General features: G+C 37.9%; 1 protein-coding gene across 5 annotated transcripts in view; it reads right to left on the bottom strand.

Annotated features, from left to right (window-relative positions):
* Positions 1-15,947, bottom strand: part of COL11A1 (collagen type XI alpha 1 chain) — a 199,621-nt gene that overhangs the window by 130,708 nt on the left and 52,966 nt on the right. For 3 of the 5 annotated variants that reach the window (XM_018558297.1, XM_018558298.1, XM_018558302.1), the window contains exons 5-6: positions 10,514-10,642; positions 848-964 (exon numbers count right to left, since the gene is read on the bottom strand). In XM_018558297.1, the coding sequence (XP_018413799.1) occupies positions 848-964; positions 10,514-10,642 (246 nt within the window). The remainder of the gene's footprint in view (positions 1-847; positions 965-10,513; positions 10,643-15,947) is intronic. The other 2 variants (XM_018558299.1, XM_018558301.1) reach the window with 1 other exon arrangement.

The raw sequence follows: 15,947 nt of genomic DNA, 5'->3' as shown, positions 1-15,947 counted from the left end.
GATTGCCTATAAGACATTTTGATAAATAATGCTGTGTTTTGTTTATAGAAACCTCCAGGTTTGGAAGGTCTTCGATAATGAGCACTTCCCTTTGCACCCTGCACCATTCATCCCATGTAGAGACCGCCAGGTCTAAAGGTGCCAGAACAATCCTACTCTTAGCACTCTGCTCTACACAGTTACTTAACAGCCTCATAGAAATGTATGGGGAAAGCTGATAGCTGCTGCAGTACTGAGAAGTGCACTGAGGATAGAAGTATGTTAGCTCCAAACCTTTGGCCTGAAGAAGGTAAGTATCTAACACCCATGTTGATATCTTTAGAACTTAGAGTTGTTCTTTAATAAACAATTTATCTTTTAAGGATTATAAAAAAGCAAGTCTAAAGAATACTTCTCTTTGAATAGCACTGCAAAGTAAATATACACTTCATAAGATCAAACAACGTAATTGTAAATATAAATTAAATCTAAAATAAAATACTGAGATATCTCATATTTGATGGACATACCTGCTGTTTTTCAGAACAATAAACAATATGTTTTCCATAGAAAGAAACATGTCTGTACAATAAAGAAGTCTGAGAGTTCTGCACAGGATTGTCAAAAGTTACTACCAGGGAAACAAAATATCTCAGTACAGTTATAATAGATTTGCGTATGCATATAATTCTTTGACATTGTATTTCCAATTTCCACCAATTAATAAAGTGATGCCTGCCATTATGTCATCCAACTTCCAGAAAGGTGCAGTCAAAGGTGATGTAGAAAGAAGGGACTGAGATTACACACGAGCAGATGACGAGACAAACGTGACACATATAGCGCACACAACACAGATTTACTATACCTCAGTCTGAGCTACATATTCTTCAGTTATTGAGGGTGCCACTGTTACATAATCAGTCTCCTTGTAATCTGTTTCCCCATACATATAGTCATAATCGACTTGCTCATCAGGTGCATACTATATTGCAAAAGGAATATGTGTTTAGCAAGGCAGTGTTAGTCAGCTGAAGTCTATAAGCTTATCGCACAGTTACACAATGGCAATCACAAAGAACTGCCCTTGAAATGTATGTACAGCCAAAACATTTTTTTTAGTTTTGAATACATTATGGAATGATTAGAACCCCTGTCAAAAAAGTTTCACCATCTCTATTTATCCTGGTGTCCAATGTCACCAAGACATTAGAGTAATGGGATTTTTTTTTTTCAGTTTTTACCAGAACAGGTGATGGTAGTTCTTCCAAATGAAGACACCTATTCCAGTGACAACTGCCTACGAGGTGATTCCACCCTCACTTTGTAGAGATGTCTTCTCACTTCCTGCTATGTCTCTGGGACAGGAAAAGTAAGGAAATCTGGGATACGAAAAGAAACAGAATGCAGAGAGAAAAAAATAAACTGACATGGGTTTTAAGCTTTCCCTACTCTTAACAAAACTAAAAGTAAAAGGTTCTGGCTATACAAACACTTCAATTAAAAATAAAATAGAGTATTGAAAAGCAGAGCAGATACCTGTAACAGCAAGCCACATTCCAACTGCCTCTTTTATACAGCAGGTCATAAAGTGCTGGCATTTGATTGGATGACATGGATAATACTCTTAATACTCTCCCTTTCTACTCTTTTGTTTTCATAAAAAAATGGTTCAATGAGGTGTGCCTACTAAAATTATGGCAAAGGACAAATGAGGCTGTTGTTCATAACACCTAAACAAATGTTTGCTTTTTTTTTATCCAACCTGCTCTAAAATGAAACATGAAATGTGATTGGTTGCTACAGACAAATACTCAAATTACTCAGTAGTACACACAAAGCAGCACCAATTTGTTTTTTATCATCTGCTGTACTTTAAAATGCATGGCAAATTGTTAAGCTGTGGCTTATAAGAAATAAAGCATAATTGTGAGACAGAAGTAATAACTCAAACCCAGAGCTTTTCAGTCTTTAACATAGCCTGCTTTTTAATGTAAAATATTAACACCTTTAATACAAATATTTAAAACTGAGTACCATATAGTAATTACATCATATTAGTATCAAGTATGATTGTAGTGAGTTCAGAATGCTACTGTTTTACAATAGATATGGCAGCTTACAAAAAGCTTGCACTATATAAATCAAATATAATGTTGATGTATTCATTGTAATAATATATAATGTATATATATATATATATACATATATATATATATGTATATATAATGTATAGTGTTTAGATTCTACTAAAACTTTTTCCGCAGACTGCAGACTTAATTAGCAGTGCTCAGGAATGCAGTGATGTAATCACTGCCATTCTATAAAGATTAACCTACTGACTTTATGGCTTAGTAATTTGAGCATGATATAATGCTGTGCTGAAACCCCTTATAGACCAAGTCATGCAGGGATACAGCAGAGCTTCTGCATCGATTGGCTGAAAAGACTTGCGTAGCTTTAGTTTTGCAGCATAAATAGAAAGAGGAAATACATACAGACTAATAATCAAATGGTTTCACTGATAAAATACAACATATTAGAAAAAATACATCAATATCATTTAAATGATTAACCATTTGATTTGATTATTTCCATATAGCATGAAAGAAATGGAGGTTAATTACAGAATGTATCTAAGTTAATTACCAAAAGATCTGCATGATCAGCAAATTAGATAAGCACAATTATTAGGTAGGAGTGTGTGTAAAGTCCACACCCATTAATTTAACTGCTTGAACATTATACATTTTGGACATTATACAATGGTCCCTAATTTTTAATGGGAAGTGTTAAAACCTCTGTCACGGTTTATTGCTGTCTATGTTACTGTTATTAGAAATGTACTCTTACATAGATGGGCAGTGGGAGTAATGTCCCCTTACATTGAAGGTCAGTGGGAGAAGAGCCTCATTATATTAATTGTCAGTGGGGGGAAAGCACCATCTTGTATTGATAGTTAGCTGCAGCTGCTCGGAGAAGTAGAGGTGCACCCTATATTGGTGGTCATTGGTAAGAATTCCTCTTACACTGTTGGTCAGTTTGAAGTAAGAATTCCACTTAAGTTGGAATTCAATAAGAAGAATGCCCTTGAATTCATGGTCAGTGTGGAGAATGCCCCTTGCATTGGTAGCCAGTGGGCAAAATGCCCCCTACATTGTTCTCAAAGGGAAGAATGTTCCCTTACATTGGTGCTTAGTGGGAAGAACGCCACTTACTTTGAGTGGGTGTGAAGAATGCCCCTTTATTGGTCGTCAATGGGGAGAATGCCTCTTACAGTGGTGTTCTGGGTCCTGAAGAAATGTTTATAACGTTTGGACAAAACACAGCAATTTTGCTTTTGCTATAAAAAAGATAAAGTGCTCTGATTGCTTATCTATTGCTACCATGACTGCAGGTATACACAGCCATCATATTGAGTGACCCTAGTGTGATCCACATGTTGCTTGCCCCAAGAGCAAAATGTTCAGATGATTGGAATGATGGTGTTTGGCCAAATCTGACAAAGATGCAAAGTACACAGACCACATTTCCATGTCATTATACAGAACATGAAAAGCATGAAAAACAGCCATGTGGTCTTCTATACTGCCAATGTATGTGTACGCATTGGATTCCATAATTGTCTACCTAAACAACACTTGCTATATTAACATGAACATGTTTATTTGTTAAAGACAATATTAAAACTATAGGAGCAACGATTGCTCAATATAAAAGGCGGGGACTCTAGAGTTGTCATCCTGAACCTCCCTTCACCACCTAGTGAATTACTGATGAAGCATGATGAAAAGGAGGTAAACAATTTTTAAACTTTTCTGGACACATGCTTGTTCCAGGTTAGTGACTCAGTAGGTAGTGATGAAAACTGCAGAGCCTGCATCTATAAAAAAATAAGTCAACAATGGAAGCTTCCATATTTCTGTCTTTACAGGTTCAGTTTAAGGCACTGTAAAGACCAAAGAGTGAATAAAGAAACTTGGATTTAAAACCAACCAATCACCTTTAAGATCACTGTGATAACATTAACAAAATATGTATTCCTGTTTGCCATGGGTTATTAGTTACACCCTGCTACTTAATTTACAGCATAAACATATACTGGCAGCTTATAGTATAGTGCTTCATCATTTCTAAAATTAAAATTGGCACTGGCCTGACAGTATTGCTATAACGTCAATATTAATTTGTATGTGTACAGAACAAAGGGATAGGCTGAAATCAAATGATAACTTTAAAAATTATAAAAGAATAACTACATAAGCCATGGCTAGAGGGAACATAATAATCCCAGTGTCCAGCTCCTAGTGCGGTGTGTCTAAAACTAATTCTGAACATATGGTTGAGCAAAGGTTTTTCTGACACCAGAACAGAAGAAAATGACAGTTGGCATTTCTGTTTTTTCTGCAGTCTGAAGCATATATCACTATCTAGTACAGACTGAAGAGCCAAGAGAATTGCAGAGTAAAATGTTGATCTACACAAGTTGGCAGCTACCAAAATAAAATCACTGATACAAATAGAAGACAAAATTCTGGCACAGAATTTGGCTCTGGGACATTTGCTTATGTCTTCTGAAAATTGACATATTCCTTTTAGGCAGAGGTGTTTTGGCTTAATTAATTGCAATCTAAAACTTTTCTGCACTTATAACGTTTGCTGCATTATGATGTACAATTAGTGCACACTAGAAACTATTGTATCACAACTGAAAAACGTATTTATCACACTGAAATGTAATGGTCAGTTATTGTGGTTGGTTTATTAAATGGGGTTGATTTATTAAATTACTTTAATCCCTTTAAAGCAAACCTGTGTTAAAATTTTAAATTGCCAAAACCATTTGCCTTTAAATACTTACCCTTTATGGTACCCGCCACCACCGAAAACCTCTCCATTGATGAGGAATCATCCCCTCAAGTCTGTTTAGAAAAGGACACTTCTGGGAGTATCAATCCCATGCGCCCCACAACACTCACCGATTCCTCCTGCTGATCTCCACCTTACTACTGTGTCTCAAGCTAAATATTTACACTATTCTTAATTTTCTATTTCAATTTAATTTCAATTTCCACAACAGTTTTGCTTTTATGTAAACATTGCAATAGTATTGATAACTCAAACATGTATAAAAACTGGAACAGACAGAATATGGAGCAGTTGCCTGTGGCAACCAATCAGCTTCTCTCTTCAGTTTGCTTAGTTAAGCTTTGAAAATGAAAGATAGAAGCTGATTGGTCACGATGGGAAACTGTTCCAAATTCCATCTGGTGCAGTTTTGATAAATTCCGCCGACGATACTTTCTCTTAAAAGGGACTGTAAAGTGGTTTTTACTTATTATGGACAGAACTAAAAAAAAGAAGAAAAATAATAGAAAATTTAAAATACATGGCAACAGTATGCAGTCTCCTGTACAGCCAGCAGATGGAGGTCTAGTCTTCTTTTCACATAGTGAGCTATTTTAGCTTTCAGCTGTACTGAATGAAGCCTGCTGTTCACAGAACTCAATAGGGCCACTTTACAGGTACTGTAGCTGCTGACTTAAAGAAAAACACATACCTACCAGTACAAGAATTCCAGTGCCTTCCTATCAACTGAAGACTTGACAGCTATTTTTGTTCCTGCCCCTCTATCTTGGATTCAGAAACCTTGACTTTCTGATCACTCACATCCAGCCCAGTACGGTGCAAGCACTAGATCTATCAACTGGAGGAAACTGTCCTGAAACCTCCTGGGATGTGTGACATGTATCAATACTATAATAGCATTGATAACTCAAAATATGTGTGCACTCAATATACGCAAAATGTATCAAAACTGGAGCAGACAGACCATGGAGCAGTTGGCCATAGCAACCTATCAGCTTCTCTCTTCAGTATGTTTAGTTAATCTTTGAAAATGAAAGATAGAAGCTGATTGGTCACTATGGGACACTGCTCCAAATTCCGTCTGCTCCAGTTTTGATAAATTCCCCCCAATATACTATTATTCATCTATTCATCTATTGGGTGAAGTCGATGGACGTGTGTCTTTTTTTAGCCTGGCAAACTATGTGATTGTGAGTAAAAGTCTGCTTTAACTTACTTTACAATGGTCACAATGACAAACAGAGGGGGTGATTCTCCCAAGTAGTGACACTGACAGCAATATAAACTTAGCAGGGGGTATAACCTTTCCACACTCTATACAACACTATGAGAAAAAGTTTTACCTTTACATACACCCTAACATCTGGCATGCTGGTATCTGTTGATCCCTGGCATTACCCTTGCTTAAACTGACGCAATAGTTGCAAAAATTATTCTTTCATGATATAATAATCATGGTTTAGTTTTCCTTTACCATGAATCCTGCTTTGTTTTAGCAGAAACCTTTACTATTGGGTCATGAACGATGAAATGGTTAAAATTTGCCTGAAGCCACAAATTACAGCAGTATAGAGACATTGTCTGGAAAATGCATTAGAGGTGATTTCTTTTCAAATATATATTTTCACTTAATGCCTCAGCATATTTCCACTATGATCTCAGCTCTCCTTTTTTTCCCACAAAAGCAGTGTTATCATGTTACACAGTAGCTCTGAGGGATGTGTGTATCAATGGATTGTACATTTCAAAAGCTTGGGCCTCTAGAGAGGTCTCCCATGGCAAGAACACATGGTTCTCATTTGGAGTAGAATGGAAGGAGGCATAGACCAGACATGGAGACAGCATGGGGTCTTGTGGCTAGAACATTTATATTCATTTCTCAGTCAAACTTCCCTCTTTACTTAAGGCAGGAAGTTTGCTGAAGTAGAATGGTCTTTGGATTTGCTGATTAGGGCAGGAAATAATGACATGCAAGACATAGCCATCAAATACCTTAAGGGTCGTTCACACCAGTGGTTTTTTAATGCACTTTTCTTGTATGTATGGAAACAACATTACAGTTTAAAATCCATTAGACTATACTCACGCCGATCTGGTAGCACTAAGCTTTATGTGCAATTAAGGATGCATGGAATTCTCATTATAGTTAAAGAAAATGAAAGGCTTTTTTTCTCATTTGAAAAGAATGATGAGGCGTTAGAACGCATGACAGGTTTTTAATTATTTGTACATTTGAACCGGAAAAGAGCGCCAAAAATTATTTTATTATTCTGTCAGTGACAAGCAAAACAAAAAGCTGCCAAAGCGTTTCAGAGGCCAAACAATACCCCTTCATCAGGGCTTCAGCTATTATCAAAAAGGTTTATGGACTAAAACATTCCTGGATATATCAATCAAAGCCAGGAGAATATGTTTCTGTAATCAGCAGCAGAGCAACCTGAGTTTCAAGCTGCTCTGCTGCTGATTACAAGCATTCATTCTGCTGGCATTGATTGATATACAGTATGCTGGATTTTTTTATTCTGACAGGGCTATTGACTAAGGGGTGAAGAGTTTGGAGAAGGCAGGAGAAGTGAACAATCCAGGACAACATAGCTGAACGGGAAAGTGAGCTGAATTGGAGAATGTTTTAAAATCAGCTATTTGGGCCTTGATTTTTCACTTATCCTGCCTTCTCCAAACTCTTCACCCCTTAGTCAATAGCCCTGTCAGAATAAAAAAATCCAGCATACTGTATATCAATCAATGCCAGCAGAATGAATGCTTGTAATCAGCAGCAGAGCAGCTTGAAACTCAGGTTGCTCTGCTGCTTTGCTCTGCAGCCTTTAGTCAATAGACCTGTGAATCTATAATCCATTGTGGTGGTCTTTCAGGGTTCAATCTTTCGGCATTTAGCCGAAAGTGCCATTTTCGGCCGGTGCCCCCCCTTCACTTTTCGCCTGGGGCCGGCGCCCCTGCTGCCCCCCCCGGTTGTTACGCCACTGCCCTGTCCCATTTTGTGCACAGCTCCTGAACCTAAGCTACTTTGCTCAGTTAAGGGCATATTTTCTATTGGTTGATGAGCCATATCCAGTGCCTCATTCCCACCTTTCGTTTTATTTCTGTCCATGTCCATGCTGGGGAGATTCATACTCTCTTTTTTTCCTGATGACCATTGTCACCGGGACTCAAAGTGAGGGAGTTACATTTTCATTTGTCACTGGAACAGAAATAGTAGAGAAGTCTTCTGATAATCACAACAATCCATGAGAGGCTTTTCCTTATTTTAGAGCGATCTCTTCTCACTTGCTGTTGTGTCTTGAGAAATGAAAGAAAAATTTCCCAACGGCACACAGACAGAAAAAAAATAATATATATATATATATAGTTTTGGCTTTAGATGTACTTTTATTTTTTCCTCAAACTACTGGCATTATGGTGTGCTCAAAGAGTACTTTTTCATAGTGCAGTTATGCTGGGGGCAATATTAACAGTACAAATTGTGCTCAGTGTGGTCCTTTTCTGTGTGCCATAATTTGTTTTAAAACCATGTGTTTGGGCAGCCATTTTTACATGCATAAAGTGCACCTGTGCCTAAACTATGGGCATTAAAGAATTTACATACTCTTTACAAGCAGTAAAACAACTTTAACAAAAGGATCCCTGACCCCTCTAGCTACTTGCACTATGAATCAATTCACTCTCAAAGATTTCAACAATGACTCTAAAGTTGCATTTTAGTCATTTTCTTACAGCTTGGAAATGCCTGCTGTGTGTTTTCATTAGATAGCTACAACAATAGAAAGTTAGGGAAAAGGAGATACGACTCCAGTGCCCCTGTTGTGAAGTTTGAATATTAATATTAATTAGAAAACAGTATCATATTCTAAGATTCTAAGGGTTTTATCTGCCAATGAAGTAGTTATTTTAGGGTATAACAATTATTTTGCATACTAATGTTTTCCTTGTGCTTTATTCAATGCATTAAAAGAGGAGCTTTCAAGATTCATCGAAGCTTGTTTGTTTTGTATGGAGTTCAATCGGTTAGGGCCCGTTCACACATGATGAGTTGGGGCTGTGCTGGGCATTATTTCCAGCTCAGCCCTAACTCAAGAAAAGGCAATTTGCCCTGTTCCAGGAGGGCTTGGTTCACACCACCACGTTACCGTGGTATGCATTGAAAAAAGTATGACATGCAGTACTTTTTTTTGCAGCGCACCACAGTGAGGCATGGTACAACCGCATCGCACCATAGAACTTTATGGATTGTCACTTGTGACATTTCAATAAAAATCAAAAAAAAAAAAAAAGAAACAGGCAGTGCGATGCATCTCGATCTAGCACATCAGCACTGTACTGGGCACCCGCACACCAGCAACCATGTGGTACAGCACGGTTGCTGGTGTGAACAAGACATTAATGTGAACATGTTCATTAATCACCAGATCAACTGGGCAATAAAAAAAAACAGAGAATTTATTCCTCATCCTGTTGAGAGTATCATGTTATATACAAGAAAAGATAAGACCACATTACTGGAATTTTTCCAGAATTGCAGCACACATATATAATTGTATTACAAGCTATATGTAGCTCATATGTGAAATGGCACACATGACATGATATCATGGGGATAGGCAGCTATCGTGTAATACAATTATGCCCAAGCTTGTATATCAAAATGTATTTTTTACTAGGAATTCCATCCACTGTTTCACATATACAGTGTATCTACCTGTGATGGATAGTATGTTCACTTAAGAATGTTTAATAGTTTGTTCATATTGTAAAAAATTATATTTAATAAATATCAGATGTAATATAGAGAACACATTTGTTATAATGCGATCAGGAAAAAAGTAATGCTTACATGGTTAAAAAACAATACATTTAAAGCAGACCCTGCAGTAAATTTCAAGGTCTCCTAATAATGTCCCAGCTCCCTGCCCTGTAAAGAATGCTGACTGATACCGTAGAATTTCCAAAATGTAACTGTAAAGAGTAATGCTAGATTACATAGTTACCTTATTCCCATCTTCCATCTGCGGCACTTGCTTGGGTTATGCCATGCTCCTTCCAACAAGATCCAGCAGAAATACAGAGCAGCCCAAGTCTCAGAAGCAGATGCTCTTTCACTGGATTGGAGTGTCTTCTAATGAGATTTGGGATTCTCGTTATTTCTCAGGAATATTCCTGGAAGAATGGTGATCTCATGCACAGCAATGTGAAAGATGGGGGTGAGTTAAGTATGCATCTAACTTTTTTCTATACAGGTACACTTTGGAAATACTATCAGACAGTGATCATTATAGGGAGAGGGGACACGGACACTACAAGCGGACCTTACATTTTACTGCAGGGTCCGCTTGCACAACTTTTACTAAACTTATTGACACTTTTGTAAAACATTCCAATAATTAATTTATAGAAATTTAGACAGCAGAAGGGTTGTGTTATATACAGCATATTGTATACAGTGTTTTATTTATTTTTCTGCTTTCGTATATATAAGACAGCAAACGCTACTTTTTTTGCTGTGTGCACACAGCAAGACAAAGAATATCCTAGTAATTCCAATATGTATATGTCACTAATTGTTTTGTCTTGCTTTATCATCAGCCAAGACAAAGATAATCCTGTTAATCCCAATCTCTATTATCAAATGAAAAACATCATTAATTCTCACCTCATCCACTTGGGGGTCCTGAGCTTGGGGCAAAAGGTGTGCTGGCTTGTCACAGTCCGTCATGTAATGTTCACAGTAGTCATACGCAGCTTTGGGGTCATCAATAATCAGAAGCTGCTGGATGTCCCCCTGTAAAAAATTAATTACATACAAGTTTGTTATTACTTTTCACGGACTCAAAACAGAAACATAAGAACGATAGGAGGTTATCCTGTCTGAATTACACTTAAAATACTGACCGAAGACGTTTACAATCATGGCATAATCTCACAACCTTCTCCATTTTTAAAAAAGGCCTACACATATTGTACAAGCAAGAATTGTAATGCACAGAAAGGGAATACTAAAATGCAAAACACCTGCAGCATGTAAATATCCATCACAGAGAACTGAGCACCAGTAACTGCACACAATGAAAGCTGAATTTTAAATCTTTCATGGAAAACTTTACCTAGTTTGTTTTTCAGCCTCTGTAATTGTTATTGCTCTCTGCATTTGCAACGCATGATATACAGGACCAGCACTGTGCCGTTGAAGGAGAATGATTTCAGATGTTAACCAAATAGTGCCACCACGTGGTCAGTGTAGAGAAACATTCTCTAACTGTGCAGGGGTCTTTGGTTTCAAATCTATTTTGACAAAAAAGGCTAAAAGGATATCTTTCATAGCCCAACTACTGGAAAATAAACCCTCTACCAGACTTGATAATAATGGAGCAGAGATTCTAAATTAGTTTACATGTTTTGTAAAGTTCCTCATGCCCCAAAACCAAAAAGGAAGTACTTTTTCACTTTCCAGGACACCTACAGCTAAATATATTTATGTATTTCCATTTTCTCAAACAACACTCTAAAAACGTTTCCCATGTCTCCTGGTCAATATGAGAATCACATACACAGGCTGATGTAGGGTTTTACAATTTCACACACATCGACCAATGTATATGACTCCATTTATTTAATACCCAGAAGATATCTTGGTATTGAATGCTAAGAATGACCTGTATATGAGATGAATATTGACAGAGAAAGACTGATGTGACCTTTTGCTACAGATAACTGGCATCTTTGGTGATCAGTATTATCCCAACATGCTATAGGAATATAGAATGTTTACTTTTGCTAATATTCAGTTAACGTTCTACATAATGGGAAGCTGTGGACACCTTGTGAATACCCAATGATGTACATTTCACATGCACCATCTTGTATATCATTGGATGGTTGAAGTGAACACGGCTTCACCTTATTCATTAAGATATTGGAATATTCAATTTCCGAAGTGAACAGTCTCTACTCCTTTAGTAAATCAATGAAGATACAATGTGTACACATTTTATGTGCTACTCTGTTAGAATCCTTGATGCTGTTTTTTTTTTGGAGAAATGAATGTCCTCTTTGAAATTACAACCATCCCACTTTTTTCTTAAAGGTAAAAAATCAGTACTGGAATACAGGAGCTGACACTACTGATTTGTTTTTAAATCTAAAGTTCAGCACTGGTGTATGTAGCACCAGGGACATAACCTATCTCTATTTATGTGTGTTCCAACTCCTGCTGGCTGCTATTTAGTGTAGAAATCTTCCCTCTGCTGATGCAGGATTCTCCCCACAGCGCTGCTGTTTTGGCACCGTGGGCATTAAGATAGTGACTGTGACTCATCTGTGTCACTCACCCTCTGCTTCCTCCTCTTTCGCCCATTTATAGAATTCATAGTATTCTTCACTGGAATGCAAAGTATTCTGTGATTGGAGGAGGCAGATTCTGTTGCTGTGTCCTCCATTCACAGAATGCTTTGCATTCAGGGAAAGAATACTAAAAGTTCCATGAATGGGCAAGAGAGGAGGAAGGGGAGGGTGAGCAGCACTGATAGTTAACAATTGCTGCTAATGATGTTAACCCCCACAGCTCCAGAAGGGAGCATCCAGAGTCAGCAGAGGGAAGATTTCTACACTAAGCAGCAGCCAGGTGAGCCATCATTGCATGGGAGACACTTCATTAGAGGTAAGTTATGTCTTTAGTGCTACATACAGAAAAACAGTTAACCAGCTGTAAAGAAGAACTTTACCCAGATCTTCAAAATAAAAACAACGGCGCCTTTAGAAATGTTTAGTAATGACAATCTACAAACACACACTTATAGACATTTGCAGGCTTTTTATTCGTTGCATACCTTGTTTTCTTTTCCTCCCTATTCTTCTCACAGTGGTCATTTTTACTAAAGGCTGACAAATCCATCTCCCTTTACTTCCTGGAACTCTGGCACATGTGACTAGTACATGGGACCATTCATATCATCTCAGGGGAGGAAAATGCCTTTCCCTGAGATCTTGTGAGATTACCGATTAGATTTTCCAGCAATGCCCTGCTGATGTAAGCTTCCCAGGATGCAATACGTGGCCACATCACATCACTTTTGCCAAAGAGAACCAGGACGTAGAAAACAAGAAATTGTAAGTAAAATGAAAATATGTTTGTTTAACTAATGAATGTAAGAAGGTTTCATATGCATGTAAAGCTGCCTGCTGATGTGATTTTTATCCAAAGTAGGTAAAGGTCCACTTTATAGATATATGCATCAAGATCATCATCCTGATCCTTGCCATACTACTTAATGAATCATTGACCTGGAACAAGCATACAACCAGAGAAGTGGTTGACATGCTTTTTCTGGGTTGGCAGTGCACCCCTATTTCTATTCTACCAGGTTCCTTTTAAAGCAGTCCAGCATGTTAGGCACACATTGTTATAGATGGAAGGAATTGTAACAATATACAACAGTATACACAACAAATTCTATATCAAAACTTTGATCTTTTAGACTACCAAAATAAAGTTATAAAGCACTAAAATGTGTTCTCCAGCTGTAGTGTTTTTGCTGCTCAGACAGCATTTGATTTTACTTATTATCTGATTTTATTCTTATCTATATAAGTTTCTCTGACACCGGCTGAATCCAAAGTCAGTGAATGATTTTCCTATCTTTGTTATCAATCAAACTTTAAGAACCAGCTGTCATTTTCAACTTTATCTTGCAGTAAACTTTCTAGATCTTTCTCTCATTGTGTCTCTAAAATCAGCCCTTAAAGCAAATCAAATCTTAACCCTTGCAGCAGAGCTATCTCTGCACTGCAAGGGTTAAGTGCTCATTTTGTCTAGGGAGCTAAAATAACAACGGTATACTCACCTGAAGCACAATCCCGACTTGATCTTAAGCTGGCCATACACCTATAGATTTTCTATGATGGCTGAGAGGACATTAGACTGCTGGTATGTAGGGGAAGGGACTGGTCTAAAGCTGGCCATAAACCTATAGATTTGGCACTTTTCGATTTTTTTCTATCAGCATATGGTCAGATGGAAAAAGTGCAATAGTTTCCTCCATCTATGCTAAAATGTGTGGATGGAGGAATCTCCAGCTGGACCAAGCTTCAGTATCTTGCTAGTAGGTCTCACTGGCTCTCAAAATACCTGAACAATCTGACTGGATGCAGGCATTGTTCAGGTATTTTGAGAGCCAGCAGGGTCGACTAGCAAGATACTGAAGCTAGGCCCAGTGAGAGATTCCTCCATTCACACAGTTTAGTGTAGATGGAGGAATCTGTTGCACTTTTTCCATCGGACTATAGGCTTATAGAAAAAAATCGATAGAAGATATATAGGTTTATGGTCAGCTTTAGACCAGTCCCTTCCTCTACACACCAGCAGTCTAAGGTCCTCTCAGCCATCACATGCAATACAGTGCATAGAACATGAGGCTGCGGAGGTACATTCCATCACTGGAGCGGAGGGTACGACGAGCTGGAGGGAGCAGTGTAAGAGCCAGCCAGGACCGTAGTTCAGGTGAGTATAACTTTGTTATTTTAGCTCGCTAGGCAAAATGAGCACTAAACCCTTGCAGTGTGTGTGTGTTTGCGGGGGGAGGGGGAGTAGCCCCACTGCAAGGGCTGAGATTTGATATGCCTGGAGTTGTGCTTTAAAGAAAGCCTGTGTAATGTGGAGGCCACTCTTTCTGAACTCTTTCCATAGAAACCTGGTGCTTGGCTGTCAGGCTGATCTCTAGCTTTATTCAGTTTAGGGGACCAGAAAAAGTGTAAAGTATAAAGTGTAGTCAGAACTCCCCATCTGTATAGTCTGTCATTGTATTACAAATCATACAAGCTCGCTTTTACACTGCTTTATTACATAGTGGTGTTCACATATCAAATATGACATATATAACAAACATGCAGCGCATACAGAATTAGACTGAAATTGACAATATAGCCAAGGAAAAAAAAACATAAATTCTAGTACTTGCCATGCCTAAGGATTCATTGCTTATACCCTTCATTTATACTAGCAATGAAAGTGTATTCGAATAAAAAAATTAAGATTTCCAATCCTACAGGGAACATCGAGAAATGTTAATTGTGCCTAAGCAATATTCTGAAAAAAAATCTACATTCTGTCTTAAATCCCTTTTAAATACTAGCTGTGTACTTCTAGACATGTGAATGTGTCTAGGCACTTTTGTTCTAATAGCAGCAAGAGACTGTCTAAAACTGGCCATACACCTATAGATTTTCGATAGGAAATTTTCGTTGCTGCCAAGAACCCATGTTCGATTCTAGTTCTAATAGCCCATCAAGCACAGACAAATGTCAATCTCAATAATCGTTCGTTAGCAATACTAACTCATCAAATTTTGTCGAAATTTTGAAATTGGGAGGCTCTGATGTAAAGATAATCTTCTAATGTAAAGGGGGACTCCTGGTGTAAAGGGGACTTTGTTGTGAAAGGGAGAATTCTTATTTGAAGGTGGTAATTTGATGTAAAAGGAGCCCACCTTTTTGTGTTTTTCTGTGGGGTCCCCCCTTAAAATGTATTAGATTTTAGACCAGGGTGCTTTGAGATTTTGCATACTTTAAAAGTGTGCTGTGACTGAAAAAAGGTGAAAGTAGAAATGCTGGTCTGAGGCACTGCTGCCTCTGTGTCTCACAACATTTAGGGTGATGTCTCTACTGTGCTGCTTACTGTTGGGCGTTCTGGAGAGAAAGCTGTATTTGAATCTGAGGTGTTGCAGTGCAAGTATCCCCCTGTTTCTACTTTATTAATTTTTTAGATCTGTGCTTTCTTCACATCTCCTGCTGCTTCTTGATCACCATTATTACCTCACTGCTCCACTGTCAAGATGGCCACCTCCATACAAAGAAACAGTGTGGAATAAGGTGGGCTAAGTCAGTAGTGGGGAAAAGATCAGAAGCAGGAAGTCTTCAGGCTATACTAGTGATTAGTCCTTTGCCTTCTGCTTACTGTTTTTGGGGAAAGCTTCAGTACAGGTCCTCTTTAAAAAATGACAAGTGCAATAATTTAGAGTGCTGTGTGAAAAGTTCACTGTAATATAAAATTTTGCAAGTTAAATGATATGTCTATTTATAGATGTCTACACATT

The sequence above is a fragment of the Nanorana parkeri genome, unplaced genomic scaffold (assembly GCF_000935625.1).
Source record: "Nanorana parkeri isolate BGI_ZX_2015 unplaced genomic scaffold, ASM93562v1 scaffold330, whole genome shotgun sequence".
In the NCBI taxonomy this organism is placed as follows: domain Eukaryota; kingdom Metazoa; phylum Chordata; class Amphibia; order Anura; family Dicroglossidae; genus Nanorana; species Nanorana parkeri.
Note: the sequence above shows the minus strand (reverse complement) of the source record. Positions and strands in the feature narration are given on the sequence as shown.